Source organism: Tupaia chinensis, unplaced genomic scaffold (genome assembly GCF_000334495.1).
Source record: "Tupaia chinensis unplaced genomic scaffold, TupChi_1.0 Scaffold000511_1, whole genome shotgun sequence".
Taxonomy (NCBI): domain Eukaryota; kingdom Metazoa; phylum Chordata; class Mammalia; order Scandentia; family Tupaiidae; genus Tupaia; species Tupaia belangeri.
In genome coordinates this window covers 1,592,221-1,611,830 of record NW_006160024.1, presented here as the reverse complement: position 1 = coordinate 1,611,830, position 19,610 = coordinate 1,592,221, and the positions used below count along the sequence as shown (strand labels likewise).

The following is a 19,610-nucleotide window of genomic DNA, read 5'->3' as shown; positions in this document are numbered from 1 at the left end:
TCCTACGTTATTGAGGCTGGATTTCTCTTCCCTGCCTAAACCAAGGCCTACCTCTATAATGTCCTCTCAGTTCATCTTACCCTAGGCTGATCCATTTTTTCTCCTCCGCAGGAAGCACTGTCCTTGCTAGTCCTTTGGCACTTAATTTTGGTTGTTTTCTATTGATATTTAATGCTGTATGTGCTATTATTTTTTAATGATACTGCTGTCTTTCATATTATTTACTAATGTAGCTTAAGAGTGGGCCATGATAGTTGCTATGTACTTCCTTATTGAATTGATTTTTGGCATATACTCTGCTACAAAAACCTTCTGGTTCTCCACAGAAACAGGAAATTCTGGATCTCTTTTCTTCAGTACTCTACGAATGTGTTACCCAGGAGACCCCAGAGATGTTGCCTGCATATATAGCAATGGACCAGGTATGGTTCTCAAAACTAATTCCAATTCCAGTGAGATTTATCCTGTATTTCAAGTCACCTACTGAGCAATATGGTAAAATTCTCTGTACGTCCTACCTTTTAATTTCTTGTTTGCTTTTAGAAATTTTAGAAGGGAAATCCTATCAAAGTTGAAAATACTATATCTATGCAAAAAGCTTGGACTTTATGATGACAGGAGTGCTGCTAGGGGAGTTATCTTCCTCTAGGAATTCTCATCCTCCCATCTGTCCTCTTACCCTGACTAGGAGAGGAAAGATTCCCTCGCTGTCTCTGGTAGCATCTTCATGTGGGTGCTTGCTCCCTGCTGGCAGAGGCTCTTCATGGAAAAGACTACAAATGAGCAGAGTTAACACTCGGTGGTGTAATGATGGCAGCAGTGTGAAATCATACCTGTGCAGCTAAGCTCGCAAGAGGTTATAGAATCAATGTGAGATTTAGGGAACTGGATTCATTTAAAGTTTCTCTGGGGACCAGAGAACAGATGGCGAAATGGTTATGTTGCTGGACTCCCACTTAGTTGACTACAGTTCAGGTCCTAGACCCAGAGGCTTAAAACTCACACCGGTCATGTGCGTGTGGCATTGTGGCATGACCACCCCCAGAGGGGGTGATTTCTTATTTTCTGTCTTTCCAGTGAGTACATATGCCTTACAGCAAAACTCTTTTTCTTGCTCAAAAAATGTTTCTGGTTACTACTGTTTTAAAAGAGCCTAAAAAGGGTAATGCAGAAAATAATGCTTAAGTACCTAAAGGATCAACCAATTTAAGTATTGCTAATAACCAGTATAGGTTATTTGTAGTACACCTGGTATTTGCATAGTATATTTTTCAGACCCAAATTTGCAGTTAAGCTCAGCAGCTTTTTTTCTAACCTTGCTAAATTTTGTCTAGGCAATCTTCCCATTCAATATCTACTGAATTAGAATTCCTGGGGTGAGACACAGAATCTATAGTTTTTAATAACTCTTCAAGTGAATAGATAAAACGAGTTCACAGATCAGCATTTGGGACTTGTGCTTAAAATCAAAGACGTAATCTCTAATGGAAATAATAATATTCTACTGGAAAGCTGATTGTGGAAATATATGTAGGTAGGGAATAATTCCTCAAAACCTGAAAAATTGGAGAATTAAATAAGTAACATTCTTAATTTAAAGCCAAGTTCCAACACATCCACAAATGCTGTTACTGTCTGGAATTGCTTCTCACCCCCCCCCACCCTTTAAAAAATTTTTTTAGAGGTTTTTGCCTTAGGGTGCATGTGTTCATCAGAGAGAGAAAGAGACAGAGACAGTGAGAGGGAAAGTGAAAAATCACCCCCCTGGCAGAGATGGCCATTCTGCAATCCCTTCTTCATTGTCCTCCCGGGATCTTGGGCACGCATGCACACGCATGTGCCTGGTGTGTTTCTAGCCACCGAGTCCAGGACTCAAATCGGGAGTCCGGTGGTGTAACTGTTATGCCATCTGCTGACCCCCATGAAATCAGTCCCTTTTTGATTGGAAGGTATGGATACATAATATACACATTGGTACTCTTGCAGTGCCTCTCTGTACAGCAGCTGAGTAAGGAGTTGTGGTTTGCAAGTGCTGGGTGAGAGTGCGTTCTCTTTTTCTTCTGAGCTCTCACCTCTGTGTAGTCTGAGCAGGTCTCTGTGGATGAACAAGTCCCTCTGGTTGCAGTTGTGGTGACTTTGCACGTTGGGCTCAGGGCAGTATTATCAGTAGTCTTGCTTTTGGTTTCTGCCTCCTGGGATCCCTGCTGTTGCACCCACCCAAGTTTCCCAAAAGTAACTGGCTGTAGACCTGTCGAGTCTTGATTATTTGGAGCTGTTGAGCCAAAAAGGCGCTCATTTGCCTTGTTACGTTTACCTGAAAGCTCAGGTCGGGGGCAGGTGTGTGAATTGAGCCATGTATCTAAACCCAGAAAAGGACTCCTCTGTGCGGCAGATAGGCAGACAAAACCTAGAATGGATCCCTCCCCTGTCTTATTAAATTCTGAGCCGTAACGTAAAAGTACTCTAGTATGCAAGGAAGTGACAGAGCACTTCACTCTTTCATTAAGTGGATTGCTTCTTCATTTCCTCTTGAAGGCTATAAGAAGACTTGGAAGAAGAGAAATGTCTGAGACATCTGAACTTTGGCAGATAAAGTTGGTGTTAGAGTTCTTCAGCTCCCGAAGCCATCAGGAACGGCTGCAGAACCACCCTAAGCGAGGGCTCTTTATGAACTCTGAGTTTCTCCCTGTCGTGAAGTGCACTATTGATAATACCCTGGACCAGTGGCTGCAAGGTAATGATAGCATTGCACCCTCATGCTTTTAGGGTACACTTAACATAGGCTTTTCTGTTTTAACATTTTTTTCTCATTGTAAGCAGATAAATCTGAGTATAAACTACAGATTGGCTATAGATTTAATGTTTCTGGTTAGATGAGTTAAGACGCCCCAACCTTTTTGTTGTTATTTTTAGAGGGTATGTGCACTTGCTGGAGCAAGAGAGAGAGAGGGAGGGAAAAGCACCATTTATGCTCCAATCCCTCCCCCTCCATTTCTCCACCGCCAGGATTTGGGGCATGAGCACACATGCCTGGTGTGTTTCTCAAACCACTGGAGCTGGGGTTCTAGCTGAGCATGCAGCTCAGCCATGTGAGATCTGGCTCTCTTAACCACTAGGTGTGGGCCAGCCCTCAGACTGTTCATTTTTATATTTATATTTCCTCTTGGGATTCAAAAAAAATTATGTAGTTTCAAGACTTTTTAAGAGAAAGAATGGTTTTCAAAGAGTGGTTCCTGGTCCAAAAGAAGGATCTCCTGGAAACTTGTTAGGGATACTGTTTTTTCTGGCCCCACTTAGACCTGCTAGATCAAAAACTGTGTTTTAACAAGCCCTCCTGGTGATTCTGATACATGTTAAAGTTTGAGAATTTCTGGCCTGGACTAATCAGGATCTAGTCCTGGAGCTTAAGATAGTCCCCTCAAATGTTACACAGTGGTGGGAAGGGTGGTAAAATGGGTATTTGGGGTGACCACCATAGGGACCACTACTGCTCTATAGTACTCATCACAATTCGTAATTGTCCATTTGTTTGTGTTAATATTTGTGTAATCTCTGTCTCCCCACAGCACTTGCAACTCTGCAGTGATAGGCACTCAGATCTAGTTGACTGTAATAGTAGCCTCAGTATCCAATATTGTACCTGCCTGGTATACGCTAAGTGCTCAGTAAATTCGTGATGAAAAAATAATAAGGTATTATTAGGTATTCCTTGTACCCCTTAGTTTTGTCACCAGTTGGTTCAGTTCCATTGTGTTTGTCTCACAGCTGGAGGTGATACGTGTGTCCATGCCTACCTCAATGGGCAGCCCTTTGAGGAATCTCAGCTGAGCATGCTAGCCTGTTTCCTGGTCTACCACTCTGTGCCAGCTCCACGGCACCTGCCACCTTTAGGACTAGAAGGTAATCACATACCTAAATCCTCTTTTCAGTACCTCTGTTACTGACCTGCTTATGTTTTCAGTTTCCTGGCAGGAAGAATTTCCAGTGAATTACTTTCTCTAACTGAATTTTATCTTGAATATTTATATTTCAGTGTCACTGTTGAAGATATTTTCAGAAAAAAAAAATCAATTTTACACATGTGTAAACTTTCATTTATATTCAGAAAAGGATAGATTCCTCTTCACAGAGTCTCAGATACCAGTCTCATACTAATATTAAATGCATTATTATTCTCTATTGATTTTTTAAAACTTTGTTTATTTATTGCCATGAAAGAGAGAAAGAGACAGGCACCCCCACAGAGTCCTCACACTACAATCCATTTCAGCTCGCCAGATTATGGGCATGTGTATGCCCAGCAGGCTCAGAGAGATACTGGGACACCAACCTGGGACCTTTCCCATATGGGTCCAGTTCTGCTAATGTTGCACTACCATCTGCATGCACCTTTTCTTTTTTTTGGAGAGGTTTTTGCTACAGGACACGTGCGCTCGCCAGAAAGACAGACAGAGACAGAGAGATAGAAAGCGAGAAATCACCCCCCGGGGGAATGGCCACACCAAAATCCCTTCTCCTCCATTCTCCTCTCGGGATCTTGGGCTTGCATGCACTCACGCCTGGCATGAGTTTAAGCTGCCAGGTCCGAGACTCGAACCGCGGTCGACTACATGGGAGTCCAGCGACATAGCCATTACTCTAACTGTTGGTCCCTGCATGCACCTTTTAAAATTTTTTTTAGTTTTTGTTTTAGGGGTGTATAATCGACAGAGAGGGAAAGTGAGAAATCACCCCCTGAGGGAATGGCCATGCTGTAATCCCTTCTCTTCCATTTCTGTTTTGGAATTTGAGGGACACGTATACAGACACCTGGTGTAATTTTCTTTCTTTCTTTCTTTTTTTTTTGAAGTATTTTATTTAACTTTTATTTATTATTATCATTATTATTTTCCAGTTTGATCAGAGAGAGACAGAGAGAGATAAAGGAAGTGAGAAAGCAAGCCACCAGGTCCAAGACTTGAACCGTGGTTGGCCATGTGGGAGTCCAGTGCCCCCAACCACCATGCTACTTGCTGGCCCCAACACCTGGTGTAATTTTCAAGACACCAGGTCTGCAGCTCGAACCTGTGCAGTCGGCCATGTGTGATCTAGTGCCTTAACCTTCATGCCACCTGCTGGCTCAAAATGATTTTTTACTTAAAGTTATTTTTCTTTACTTTCTGTGCTTTCAGGGTTTTGTTTACACATAATATCATAAAGCTTTAAAATGAACAAGTGCCGAATTGTGCATGTGTTAAATTTTTTCATAATAGAGACTTTAAAAAATTATTAGAGTTAGCATCTTACTGTATTTTTTTGAATATAGAAACATATACAAAGATTGTTCACTAAGCTGAATAATGAAATGTAATAAATTCTAAGCAACCTTATTTCTAAAATAATCTTTTAAATAATATTTATTTATTATTATTATTCTTTCATTTGCTATAGGTCACATATACTCACCAGAGAGAGACAGAGAGAGAAAGACAGTAAGAAAGCAAGCTGCCAGGTCTGAGACTCAAACTACGGTCAGCCATGTGGGAGTTCAGTACCCTAACTACCATGTCACCTACTGGGGCCCCTATTTATTTTTATCACATTCTAATTGCTGCCCCTTAATTTAAGGTGAAAAACATTTTTGAGATGGGCAAAGATTGTTCCACTTAATTGTTTAACTTTTAGGTTTAAAGACATTAGCTTATTACTGTTTGAAAACTTACACTATCTACAGACTTCTAGTTATGGCCATGATAGTAGAATTACTTGTATTCAACTGACCCTCACAAAACAAATACAAAAACTAGACAAAATACATGTCATACCTAAATAGGGGAATTGGTAGCAACTATGTTGTCAGGACTTGAGAGACAACAATTTATGGAAGAAGGGAAACATCATGAGAACTCCATATTTACCCTAGCTTTTCTTCCAAATGGATTTGACAGTTCATAGCAAAAAAGCAATACTTCTCCTGTGCTGAGGAGCCAAAAGTTGAGTTAATGAGTGCCTAAGAGCCTAGAACTTGAGGAGCAATATCTCAGATAGAAGGGAAACTTTTGGCAGCAGCTTAGTGCCATGGAGACAAAGAGTAAAGTTCAAGACCTGCCGAGGTAGAGCGGCTCCAGTAAACATCTCAGCAGTTCAGACCAAAAGTGAGCAGTTCAGAACTAAAGTTATCCTAAAGCGGAATTGAGATCCGCTAGTATTTTACCTGGCTGAGAGAGGAAAACGTAGCCCTATTAGGATGAAGAAGGTGTATCTAGAGTCTGAAAAAACATTTTTTTTTTGGGAGAGGTTTTTCGCTATAGGGCGCGTGCGCTCGCCAGACAGAGAGAGACATAGAGACAGAAAGCGAGAAATCACCCCCCCAGGGGGGATGGTCACGCCGCAATCCCTTCTCCTCCATTCTCCTCTCGGGATCTTGGGCATGCATGCATACGCGCCCGGCGTGAGTTTTAAGCCACCAGGTCCAGGACGCGAACCGTGGTCCATTACATGGGAGTCCAGCGACATAGCCAATACGCTAACTGCTGGTTCCCGAGCCTCCGAAATTTTTAATGTTCAGTATTTGATGTTGAATCAAAAATGAAGACATGAGAAGAAGCACAGTAGATAACAGAAGCGAATCTGTATGTGCTCCAGATTTTGGAGTTACCAGACTTAAAATAGCTGTGACTAATATTTCCAAGAAAATAGAGGGACACATGGAGAATGTAACCAAAAACCTAGCGTCAATAAAAAAGAATTAAATGTAAATTCCAGAACTAAGACTTCAGTATATGGGTTAATTAGCATATTAGATAACAGATAAGTGAACTGGGAGGCAGGTGAGAAAGAAGTAAACATTGAAGCACAGAGAGAAAAATACAGAAAAGAGCATAAAAGATTTGTGAGACATAGTTTAAAAAAATCAAAATGCATATAGGTGCAAGAATAAGAAGAATAAGAAGAGAGAAAGTGAGATAGACACAGTATATGAAGAGACATAGGCTAAGACTTTGGAAAAATACATGGTGAGTATCAACCCATAGTGAACCATAAGCAGGATAAATGCAATGGAAAAAGCATACTTAGTCACATAATAGTCACACTACTAAAAAGAAAAGAAAAAAATTTAAAGTACAAACTTTCTTCCAGGCTGGATGGAATAACAGGGATCTGATTTACTTTCTCCTAAAACAAAAAAATAATAGTATATAAGAACCAATGGTTTTTTGTGTTTTTTTTTTTTTTTTTTTTTTTTTTTTTATTATGTACCCGGCAGCCAAGAATGGTGATCCCTAAGAGATGAGAAACAAATGAGCTGATCTTTATGACTTTCCCAACCTCCTGCTTAAGAGAATTTCCAGACTGTAGGAGCAGGAAAAGGAACCAGGCAGAGCCTAGACGACTCCCTGAATTGAAGGAGGAAACCAAGGGACCAGCAGTTGGCGTAATGGCTATGTCACTGGACTCCCCTGTAGTCGACTGCAGTGCGAGTCCCAGACCTGGTGGCTTAAAGTCACGCCAGGCGCGTGTGCGTGTATGCCCAAGATCCCGAGAGGAGAATGGAGGAGAAGGGATTGTGGTGTGGCCATCCCCCCTGGGGATGATTTCTCGCTTTCTGTCTCTCTGTCTGTCTCTGTCTTTCTGGCGAGGGCATGTGCCCTATAATAAAAGCCTCTCTTAAAAAAAAAAGAAATGAAAGAAAAAGGAAACCAAGAGTTTAGGGATACCAAGAGAAGGAGAGGTAGCGAGATGGAGTACTGGAGAGGAGAGAGTTGTAAACCAAGAGAATGCCACATCCTTGTAGGGACTCCATCAAGTATCAGCAGAATGCTTACTGGTGAACACATGCACGTGCAGACATCATCTGAGACTTAGTGAAGAGCTATACCCTATACTAAAGGGCATATTGTCAGTCATTTATACAGGGCTCGGAATACCAACTATTGATAATTCCACAATTTTATAACTCAAGCAATCTTAGGTAGATACTTAACAAAGTCATGGGAAGTATTTAGCTCTAGACTATACAGGGTTCTGTCCTAAATAACAAATCTTAAAAGTACAACACAAAACGATTGAACTATACTTCAGGTAATGTAACCATATATTTCAAAACAAAGCTCAATAATACAGGGAAAAAAAAAAAAAAAAACTATCCAGACCCAAAAGGTACAATTCACTCTATCTGGCATACAATAAAAAACTATAAGACAAACCAAGAAAAATGAGATGAAAACCAATTATAACTGGCCCAGAATTAACACAAATTTAGCAGACATTAAAACAGTTACAACTATTTCATATTTCAAAAAATTAAGAGACGTGGAAGATATGAAAAGAATAATTAAATTTGTAGAGATGAAACTATGATGTTTGAGATGAAAAATATACTGAATGGAATTATGGCAGGTTCAACTTTGCAGAAGATTGAAAACACAGGTCTGGAAACTAACTAAAATGAAATGCAGAAAGAAATAATTTTTTAAAAAAGTATCAGAAGTAGAAATAACCTGTGGGATTTAAGTGCTTAATGTACATGTAGTTAGAGTCCCTGAAGAAGAGGAGAAAAATGTGACATAAAAAAATATGAAGGGGGTCAGTTTGTGGCCTTGTGTTTACATGAGCTGGATCCCACATAGCAAGCCGCGTTGTTTGAGTCTCAAACCTGGTTACTTGAAAAACATGCTGGGTGCATGTGTGTGCATTCCCAGATTTTGAAGGGATGGAGAAATAGAGAAGGGATTGCATTGTGACCATTCCCTCTCTCTTTTATCAGCACGCATACACTCTAGCAAATTAAAAATTATATATATGTGTATTTGTATGTGTATACATACATCAGTATATAAATTTATAAGGATAGCTGGAAAATTTTCCTAGTTTAATGAAAACTTTAAGTCCACAGTCTTAAAAGTAGCTGGAGGAAAAATATATGTTACAAAAGAGAAATAAAAATGAGAATGACAGCATAGTTCTCATAGGAAACAATGCCAGTGAGAAGTTAATAGAGTAACACCAGTAAAGGACCCAAAACAAACAAACAAATTTTTCTAGTTAGAATCTAATACCCAACAAAAATATCCTTTACAGATAACGAAATAAAGCCTTTTCACACCTACAAAATTTGAAAGAATTACTTACATTACTGAAAATGTTATAGTAAATCCTTTAGTCAGAAGGAAAATAAAATGAGTTGGAAATATGGATCTACACAAGGAATGAAGAGCACTAGAAATCATAACTAGAGTAACTATAATTATATAAAATTTGCTTCTAAAATCTTTTACAAAGGTAATTAGCTATACAAAAATAATAATGCCCTATGAGGTTTATAAAATATATAAAAGTAATATATGGCAATAATAACTCTAATAGCGGAGGGGGAGAGGTGAATGAAAGTACCATTTTAAGACTTATACTATACGCAAAGTAGTATGATCTCAGTTGAAGATAATCTGTGGTAAAGAATTACAGTAAAATCACTAAGCATTCATTAGCATAAAGAAATAGTTATAGCTGGGAACAGCAGTTGGCGTAATGACTATGTCACTGGACTCCCATGTAGTTGACTGCGGTTCGAGTCCCAGACCTGGTGGCTTAAACTCACACTGGGCACGTTTACGTGCGTACCCAAGATCCCGAGAGGAGAATGGAGGAGAAGGGATTGCAGTGTGGCCATCCCTTCTGGGGGGTGATTTCTCACTTTCTGTCTCTCTGTCTCTCTCTGTCTTTCTGGCAAGCACACATATGCTATAGCAAAAACCTCTCAAAAAAAAAAAAAAAAAGAAATATTTATAGCTAATAAGCCAACAAAGGAGCTTCAATGAAATCATTCAAAGTAGTCCAAAAGAGGCAGAAAAGAGGGGATGGGGAAGGAATAGTGAACAGATAAAACAAATAGAAAATAAGCAGTAAGGTGATAGATTTAAACCTAACAGTGTCAATAATTGCATTAATTCTAAATGGCCTCTTAGATTCTTTTTTTTTTTTTAATTTATTTTATTTAACTTTATTTATTTATATTTCTTAATTTGACCACAGAGGGACAGAGTGAGAGAGAAAATGAGAAAGCAAGCCACCAGGTCCAGGATTTGAACCACGGTCCGCCATGTAGGAGTCCAGCCCCCTTAACCACCATGCCACCTGCTGGCCCCAGATTCTCTGATGTATCAGGGTATTGGAATTGTTTTATACCTCCTTTGTATTTGTTGTCAGTACTTGGGTTCAAGTGAAGTTTGGGGAATACTATAGAGTGAAAACTAGGGGAAATGATCTTAATTTCTATTAGAGTTTATTGTGCACATTTCATTTACAACTGATTGGGACAGCTCAATATAAGGAAATACTTAGGAGAAGTAATTTGCCCTCATATTTTGTGCAGCAGTAGAATCCATTCTCTCTTTTTTTTTTGTTTTTAAGTTTATTTTTATTTCTTTCATGAAAGAAAGGAACAGAAAGACAGCACGCCTAATAAGGTCTGGCTGCTGTGATCCACCCCCCTCCTCGGCCAGCCCTGGATTATGGGTACATGCATGCCCAGTGTACTCAGGAGGTCTCTGGACACAAACCTGGAGCCTTCCCATGTGGGTCAGCCTCTCAGAGCTTCATGTGTTATTGCTACCCCACCATCCGGCCCCCTAGAACTTGTTCTTATGTTAGAAGAACAAGGGGTCAACGGTTAGCGAAATGGCTCTGTCGCTGGACTCCCATGTAGTCGACCTTGGTTCAAGTCCCGGACCCGGTGGCTTAAAACTCACGCCGGGTGCATGTGCGTGCGTGCCCAAGATCCCGAGAGGAGAATGGAGGAGAAGAGATTGTGGCGTGGCCATCCCCTTGGGGGTTGATTTCTTGCTTTCTGTCTCTCTCTGTCTTTTGGGTGAGCGCACATGCCATATAGCCAAAAAAAAAAAAAAAAAAAACCCAACAAAAATAATGAAACCTCTCACAAAGCTCTTCTCTGTCCATCTTTATGGGATCCCATGACCCATCACACCCCTTTGCTGCCTGCATGTTCTAGGATGCCTGCTGTGGCTTCCAGAGTCAGGAGATCTTATATACACGCTTGAGTATGTGTGTATGGTTTTATATACACCTGGGGAGGGAGTTGTGCGCAGTTGTGTGTGGCGGGGATAGAGGCAAAAAGGAAGATGATAATAGAATTTTAGGCAATGCACATTCCACTTCCCTTTAGTGCTGTGGTTCTTTTCCTTGGCTACCCCTCAGTCACTTAGGCAGCTTTGAAAACTTCAGATGCCCAGGCTGCACTCTGATGCATTACATCATAACCTCTGGGGGACCAAGACTGAGAATTTTGCTTCTTCCAAGAAGAGGCATCAGATCGGCTTCTCTATTACTCATTTCAGCCTGTGTTTCTTTTTTAGTTAAAATATTGAGGACATGTATTAGTAATTAAAATATTAGAACCAGTGAAAAACTCACCTGAATAACAACTGAAGGTAGATGGGCACATTTATTAAGTAATACATTATAATTAAACTGTTAATAGTTTCACATACAGTGATAGCTCACTTAATGAAATATAGAATAACTAAGTTTAAATTTTTATATCAAATCATATATTACAATGTATTAGGGAAATTCAAAATTAATACTGCGTTTGTGTAATTGTCTTCAGAGGGAAGAATGCCTGCTTTAAACATGTTTATATTTCAGGAAACTTCCTTGAAAGAGATTATTGCTCAGTTTATTTAGAGATCTGACCTTTTCTTCCCCATTTCCATTTCTGTAGGGAGCACAAGCTTTGCTGAACTGCTTTTCAAATTTAAACAGCTAAAAATGCCAGTGCGAGCTTTGCTGAGATTGGCTCCTTTGCTTCTTGGAAATCCACAGCCAATGGTGATGTGATCATGTCTGATGATAAACCTACACTGAACCACAACTTATGCACAAAAATGTGACCAAACATCTATGCTGAAGAAACCTTTATAAGTTTTATAATATAAGTAAGAGGAAATGAGCTACACAAACCTCAATGTATTTTAAAATCTATGTGTTTTAAATATTCCGGAGAATCTCTTCTTGCTGCCAGGATTAACATTATATGATATATAAAAGTGAGTTAAAATTTACTTTTGTAAATAAAGTTTTTTGGTTTGTTTACAAAACTCTTGATGACTTCTTTAGTTTTGGACTGCAGTGTAGGCTGCAACAGATAGAGATTTATAAAGTCTTTGAACTATGGTGGTTCAGGAGAAGCGACTGCTCAAAAATGTAAAATTTTAAAAGAAACTGTGTCATAAAGTTTTACTTTCTGCAGCAAAAGAGCTTGTTAGCATTTCCTAAGATGTCACAGTTGTCCTATCTAAAATAAGTTTGTGCTTTCTGTGATGGCACCAGGCATTCTCATGATGTGATCACTTTAAGTAGGAGACGATCCATACCTTAATGAAGTGCTATGCCCAGCATGAAGTACTGTGAACTTAATTGTGTCCTCCCAAATGCTATGTTCAAGCCCTAACCCCAGTGAGAATGTATTTGGAAATAAGGCTTTTAAGAAGTAATTAAGATTAAATTAGGTCCTGAGGGAGGGGCCCTAATTTGATAAAATTAGTGGCCTTACGAGAAGTAGAAGACATTTTTTTTTCCACTTTTTCTCTCCCGTGTGAGGGCACAGTGAGAAATCAGTTTTCTGCACTCCAGAAAGAGAGCCCTCACTGGGACCCGCATCTGCTGCCACTTCAGCCTTGGACTTCCAGCTTCCAGAAGTGTGAAAAATAAGTACTTGTTGCTAAGCCCACCTAGGCTATGGTGTTTTGTTGTGGCAACCCGGGCATACTAATACAAGAAACCTGATCTAAATAGATAAAATACAAAACTACCACCACACAGGAGTCTTCAGGAACTGCACTTAAAAGTAAATCAAAAGCCAGTCTATTTCTACCCAAGATGTATAGAAAGCATACATCTATGAAACATCCAGGAGTTTTTGGATGGTGAAAGATACAAAGGCCTCACCAGCTTCAAGTTTCCAATAGAGGAGGAAGAACGCTCCCCTTTGTCTAGGTGTGTCCTGTACTTCCTGAACTGCCAGTGGGACCATAAATTGGTGGAAGTTGTAAGATCTTCATCCGTGATTTCACATTTCTTCTACATCCTAATAATTTTTGAAACAAAAATTAAAGCAAGTAGAGATGTTTCCATCAAGATTTTGGCAGAAACCTATGTGACATTTGCCTCTGCAGGGGCCTTGGATTTAGAAGGAGTACTTCTCTAGATGCTCAGTCCACTGCCTGCCTGCCTGCTTGTCTGCCCACCCCAAGGACTGCTCCTGGATATGAAGCACAGGAAGGATGTGCCGACAGGGAGGGCTAAACATGTTGCCCTTCACACTTAAATAGTTTCTCTTCTAACTAAAATAGAGAAGAAGAAAGTTCAAGATTTAAAGAACTCCATATCCAGGCAACTGTTGCTAACTTCAGTGGTGTTTATGATTGATTGTATTATTTTCCTTGAATAAAGAATGACTTGAGAACAGTTGTCTGCACACATACTAACTCGTACATGAGGGAGAACAGTCATTAGGATGTCAACAAAAGCAGTTACTTGGCTTTGTAAGAAGGGACAGGATATGAAACTGCAGACCGACTAGAAACAGCATTTTGGGGCCTACTGATTAGCTGGCAGGGAGCACAGAGATTCTGGGCAGTGTGCCCTTGAGTGAGCCTGCCAGGATCATCAAGGAAATCAGTTCCAGCTACTTATGGGCTCTCAATCTTGAGGGTGTAGCTCTCACCATCTAGACATGCAGCCTCAAAGTCGAGGCAAGGGAAGGACTGGAGAAATGCACTTGACTGGTAAGTGTTTTAGCCCAGAAGTGGCACACATTTCCAGTTAGAGCCCCTTGACCAGAAGCAGTTTCAGAGTTCCAGCCCACGTGCCCACCACCAGGAGAAGAGGCGTTTGCTGGTGAGTGTGTGTGATGTCTGTTATATGGTCCTCCCTATGTCTGTCTGTCTTGCTTGCACAGACAGAAGTACATATTGTTCCCACTCTTTTTTTTTGAGAGAGATTTTTGCTATAACAGAAGTATGACATATTGTTCCCCCCCTTTTTTTTTGAGAGAGATTTTTGCTATAGGGCGTATGCCTTCACCAGAAAGAGAGAAACAGAAACAAAGTGAGAAATCACCCCCCATGGGGAATGTCCATGCTGCATTCCCTTCTCCATTCTCCTCTCAGCATCTTGGGCACTCAAGCACACACACCTGGCGTGAGTTTAAGCCATTGGGTTGACATATTGTTCCCCCCCTTTTTTTTTGAGAGAGATTTTTGCTATAGGGCGTATGCCTTCACCAGAAAGAGAGAAACAGAAACAAAGTGAGAAATCACCCCCCATGGGGAATGTCCATGCTGCATTCCCTTCTCCATTCTCCTCTCAGCATCTTGGGCACTCAAGCACACACACCTGGCGTGAGTTTAAGCCATTGGGTCCAGGACTTGAACCATGGTCAGCTACATGGGAGTCCTGACATAGCCATTACATTAATTGCTGGTCCCAGGAATACATATTGTTTTTATAGGCATAATTAGAAAACCAATATAGTTAAGGCACACACCCTCAGGGTGCTGATTTTGTTCCTCAGAACACAAACGTCTGTGCTCACTCTTGAGGGTCTAATAGAAGTGAAGGCAGGGAGGGGTGTGGTGGCAACTCTGAGGGTGCCTTAGCAGGATTTAAGCCCTCTTGAACCCCTCTCCCTTTGTGTTACCTTCCACCATCTTTGCTATCCTCTTTGAATAAAGCTATGACTTATGGGGAGGGGCATATCCCAGTTCAGAGGGACACTCCAGAGAAAGCCAGAAGGTGGGGCTGTTCACAGGATCAGTGTGACCCTTGTGGGCGCAAGAAGTCAGAGCATGTGGGAGCCATGGCAGAAATTGCCAGGGGAATGGACTGTTGATTCTGAAACAAGCCCTCTCCTCTCCTCTCCTCCCCTCCCCTCCCCTACTCTCTTCTCCCCTCTTCTTTTCTTCTTCTTTTCTCTTCTCTTCTCTTCTCTTCCCTCCTCTCTCCTCTCCTCTTTTTTCTTTTCTTTCCTCTCCTCTTTCCTCTCCTCTTTTTTTCTTTTCTTTTCTTTTCTTTTCTTTTCTTTTCTTTTCTTTTCTTTTCTTTTCTTTTCTTTCTGGCTTAGGACCAAGGCTAACACTAAACTAAATGGTTGGAGTGTTAGCCATAGGGTTAAAGTGTTTACGGGTTAGGTTTAGAGTTAGTGTGTTAGGGTTAAGGTTAGAAATATGGCTAGAATTAGGGCCTGCATGAGGTAAGTTAAGGTCAGGATTAAGGTTAGCATTCAGGTTAGGGTACACAGGGCTAGGGTAGGTGCTTGAATCAGGACTAGCATGTAGGGTGTTTGAGTGTCTGAAACTCCATTCTTAACTCTTGTCTGTAGATTAACGTGGACTTACTTTCCACCATCTTGCTTTACTGTATTATATGTTCTTCAGAGAAAGGCTGGGATAGGGTGGGCTACCCAGGGAAGGCAGGACCTCAGCCTTCCGGTGAGAACCCATTGATCGGGAAGCCACATAGGTTGTCAGTCCTGGGTACCTGGTTCTGGTTCCACAGTGGATACCCCTGAGGCAGCTGCTCCCTTCACAGCCCTTACCAAGTCCACCCCGAGCCAGTTAGTGTGATTCGTTCTGAGTACTTGTTAGGTCAAAGAAATTGTAAACACGGTGTCTAAAAGTGATACTTAAAAATCACCTGTTCCAGTGTGTTAAGGAAGGTAGGTGCTAGGCGTGGACACCAAACCTTAAACAACAGGAAATTATCTTTTATTCATTTTTAGCTTTTTTTTTTTTTATCAGAAAAGTGTTTGCCAGAGAGCGAGCAAGCACACCCCTCTATATAGCACGGTCATACTGCAGTCTGTTTTATTCCGTTTCTCTGTAGTGTCAGGAGATTGCGCACATTTGCCTGGCGTGTATTTCAGTCTGGGCTGAGGTTTGAACCTTGATTGGCCACGTGGGGTCTGGCTCCCTATGCACAGTGATTAATCAATGTTCTTATGGGACTGACCCAGGGTCCTTTCTGAATCAAGACTGAGCACAGGGTAAGATCATGAAATCCTGGAACTTTAAGGGACTTCGTAGACATTTGCTCCAGTCCCTACTAGAAGTCTTTGGTTACAAGTAACAGAAACTCTAGAACCTCAGTAGGAATAGGGCATGTATATTGGTGCAGGAAATGGAAAAGGGCCAGAGATGAGGGTTTCAGGCTCAACTGGATCCAGAGGTTCAAACGGTACTGCTGGCCTGGACTGCTTTTCTTCAGTGGCTTGGGGCTGCTTTCCTGTAGGTTTGCTTTCTCTCAATCATGTTCTGAGGGTGATGGTTTGGCAGCTCAGGTCCATACACCACCATGGCAAACCCTGGATGGAGCACAAGCCAGAGAATGGGACACCAGGGCCAGTGTGATGCATGGGTTTCTCCCCAGGTCATTTCCAAGGATTACAATCAGCTCTTTCTCCAAAGCCTTTACCAGTTAAGATATGTTTTGTATCTCTGCCACTGAAATGTCAGCTGCACAAGAGCAGGAAATCAGCTATGTGATCCCCAGTGCCCAGAACTAGGTGTGATAAGCTGCCAGCAAAAACTCTGTGAATGAGAAAGTAAACGAATGAAATGCCTGCCCCAGACAAGGATGGGGTTGATGCATGTGACTCACATGGATCAGGGGTCAGAGAAAGGAGATTCCCCAGGATCAAGATGGAATCCTGGGGACCAGCAGATGGTGTAATGGCTATGTCGCTGGACTCCCATGTAATTGACCGCAGTTCGAGTCCTGGACCCAGTGGGTTAAAACTTATGCTGAGTGCATGTGTGTGCATGCCCAAAATCCCAAGAGGAGAGTGGAGGAGAAGGGTTTGCAGCATGGCCATCCCCCCCCAGGGGGTGATTTCTCACTTTCTGTCTCTCTCTGGTGAGCGTACATGCCCTATAGCAGAAGTCTCTAAAAAAGAAAAAGGTGCAGTCCTGGAGGAAGGGGAAGTGGATAGTGGGCAGGTGACGCCTAGAGATACCACTGTTTTTGTCCAGCAGGTGAGGCAGAGCCAGAAGCCAGGGATCCCTTCCCCCAAAAACAGTCCAAGAAACAGACCCTGTCTCCAGCCCCTAGAATCCAGGGCACACACACAGGTAGGGGAAGTGCAAAAACAGAAAACCCCATTTGTCTCCATCAGAGCAAGGTGCATTTCAAAACCCAAAACCAAGCCATACTGTGAAGCAAGACCACATTTTTCATCCAGTAGATGCTGAGATGAGAGGTACAGATCTGGAAAATGTCTGTACAACACTTCTCAGTTCATGGCTGCGATCTGCAGATGAAGATTGATGTGGGGAGAGAGGGAGGGACCACAGGAGGAAGCAGAGATGAGGGAGGGAGGAGCCAGGAAGAAGACAGGCAGCCAATAGAAGTCCCTTCCACACCTGGGCCAGATTCCGTGGAGTCCTGAGACTGGATTTAAAACCAGAGGAGCCTTAAGCCACTTACTTTGCTTTGTAAGAAATTACCCTGGTGCTCATGCTCTAGCCAGTGGGCTGAGTTCCCCAGTTCACTCTAACAAGGCACTAGAGGCTACCTTTTCTGGCCTACGTGAAATTGTGGTGCCTGATGTGAATGCAGTAGTCTCATGTAGTGGGGCTCTTCCCTTGCACTAATTCTGAGGCTACAGGAGGGGGAGGACCAGAGCTGACATCTAAGCAGTACCTATCAGAATACAGTGAGATGTGCCAGATCCCTGCCTTGGGTCACAGCAAGCTTGGGGCCAGAGCAGAGGGTGCACCTTCAAGCCCCTTTGGGTTTCTCAGTGCATGGAGAGAACTTACTGACGACGAATTCATTTGCAGAGGAACCTGAGTGATTCGTGTCAGACTTTCTAGGGCTTGAGTGACTGATGTGTGAAGGTGAACATCACATGCCAGCCTTCTGCTTCTGGGCTTGCCGTTCATCAGCTCTCCAGAGCAGAGAGGCTTAGTCCCTCAGCCCGCCATGTTCACTCTGGACTTCTGCAGCAGCAGGGACTGGGCCTTACAGATGATAAAGTCTGTGATTGTTTTCAACTGGAAGGTTCCAGAGGACTTAAGGATGTTTGACCCTTGTGGGATAGAGAGGGTTGAACGGCAATCTATTGCTATGTGAGAAGAATCAGCTCTTCACAGCACTTGATCATGAGGGCTCTGGGAACCTCACAGTTAGAAATTTTATGGCAAACCAGTCAGCTCATGAGAAGAAAGAGATGAAGAGCTAGACAGTTGTTTTTCCTGTAAGAAGCTCAATTATAAAATTATCTACCCAAAATAACTATAAGTGTAAAACCTAAACATTACTGAGCAAATCAAGCTGCAGTGGACCAGCCCAGACCTCTTGGATCATGTTTTTTTTTTTTTTTTTTTTTTTCATTTGGAAGAGAGCACGTGCTCTTGCCAGAGAGAAACAAGGGGGAGGGGATAGGCAGTAAGAAAGCGTGTAGCTGTCTATTCCTTCTCCTTTTAGGATATGGTCATGTAGCTATCTATCCCTTCTCCTTTCAGGATTCTGGACACACACACACACACACATATGCCCAGCATGTTTTCTCAAGTGCTGGGTCTAGAACTCAAACTGTGCAGTCGCCATGTGGGATCCAGCTGCCTTAACCACCATACCACGGGCTGGCCCTTGGGTCAACGTTGAATGCCTGGCCAGCTATTGCCACTCCTGTGGGCTTTGGTGCTTTTCTTTCCCCACAATCCAAGTGTCCTGAAGCTGAGTTTTCCGTCCCTTGATACCCAGATCGTTAACTCCTACTCTTATTTTGATGGTGCTTGTTTGATGTTCCTTCCCCCTTCCTCCCTTGTTTTCAGCCTTTCAGTAAAATCTGACAGTGTGGAGCTGGGTTTTGCTTTGTTAGCTTGAAAACCTTTCCCTTAAGGAGTTGGTTCAGATTTATTAAGACAAATAATATGACTCATCTCAGGGGTGCCTCATTTTTTATATTTATTACATTATATATTTACATGTATTACATTTACATTTATTATAATCATATTTACTGTATTAGAACTACATATTATTTTTTTATCTATTATTATATTTCCTATGTATTTCAAGGTCTGTTGTCTTTACTCTCACAAAAAGTGCAATAGTCACTACTTTGGCTTTGAGGACATTGGTGTTTTTGTTCTAGAGAAATCTTCCCAGGACTCTCTGAGACCCTCTTTTTCTTGCTTGGCTTCCCCCCACTGTTGTTTCCAGCATCAATGGTCCTAGGACCCTCACTCTCCTAACTCCCCCCCATTAGTCCTCCCTTTCTCATTCCTTTGAAAAGTTGTGGTATTTCTATATATTGTCAGAGTAGATGACTGCACCTAACTTCTCCCCTCCTCATCCCCCTTTTGTTTCAGCCTTAGACTCATATGCTCAATTGTGGGGCCTCCTATGAGTCCTTTGGCTGAAAATTTCCAGCCATTCCTCCATGGTCACGGCTTCACTGGGTAATGGAGCAGATTGCTCAGGAATCTGAGTCCACCTTCCCCTGAGACAGACGCTCTTTGTCTAGAGTGGGCCCCTGCCTCCTGCCTCATTTCTCCCTCCCCTTTTCACCTCCTCTCTTCCTTGCCATCTTCCAGCTGTTGCTTTGA

General features: G+C 41.9%; 1 protein-coding gene across 1 annotated transcript in view; it reads left to right on the top strand.

Annotated features, from left to right (window-relative positions):
• Positions 1 to 13,464, top strand: part of ANAPC1 (anaphase promoting complex subunit 1) — a gene marked incomplete in the record, with an annotated part of 120,774 nt that extends 107,310 nt beyond the window's left edge. The window contains 4 exon segments of the mRNA XM_027774995.1: positions 327 to 422; positions 2,536 to 2,734; positions 3,766 to 3,900; positions 11,720 to 13,464. Of these exon segments, the coding sequence (XP_027630796.1) occupies positions 327 to 422; positions 2,536 to 2,734; positions 3,766 to 3,900; positions 11,720 to 11,835 (546 nt within the window).
• Positions 13,465 to 19,610: the final 6,146 nt, after the last annotated feature.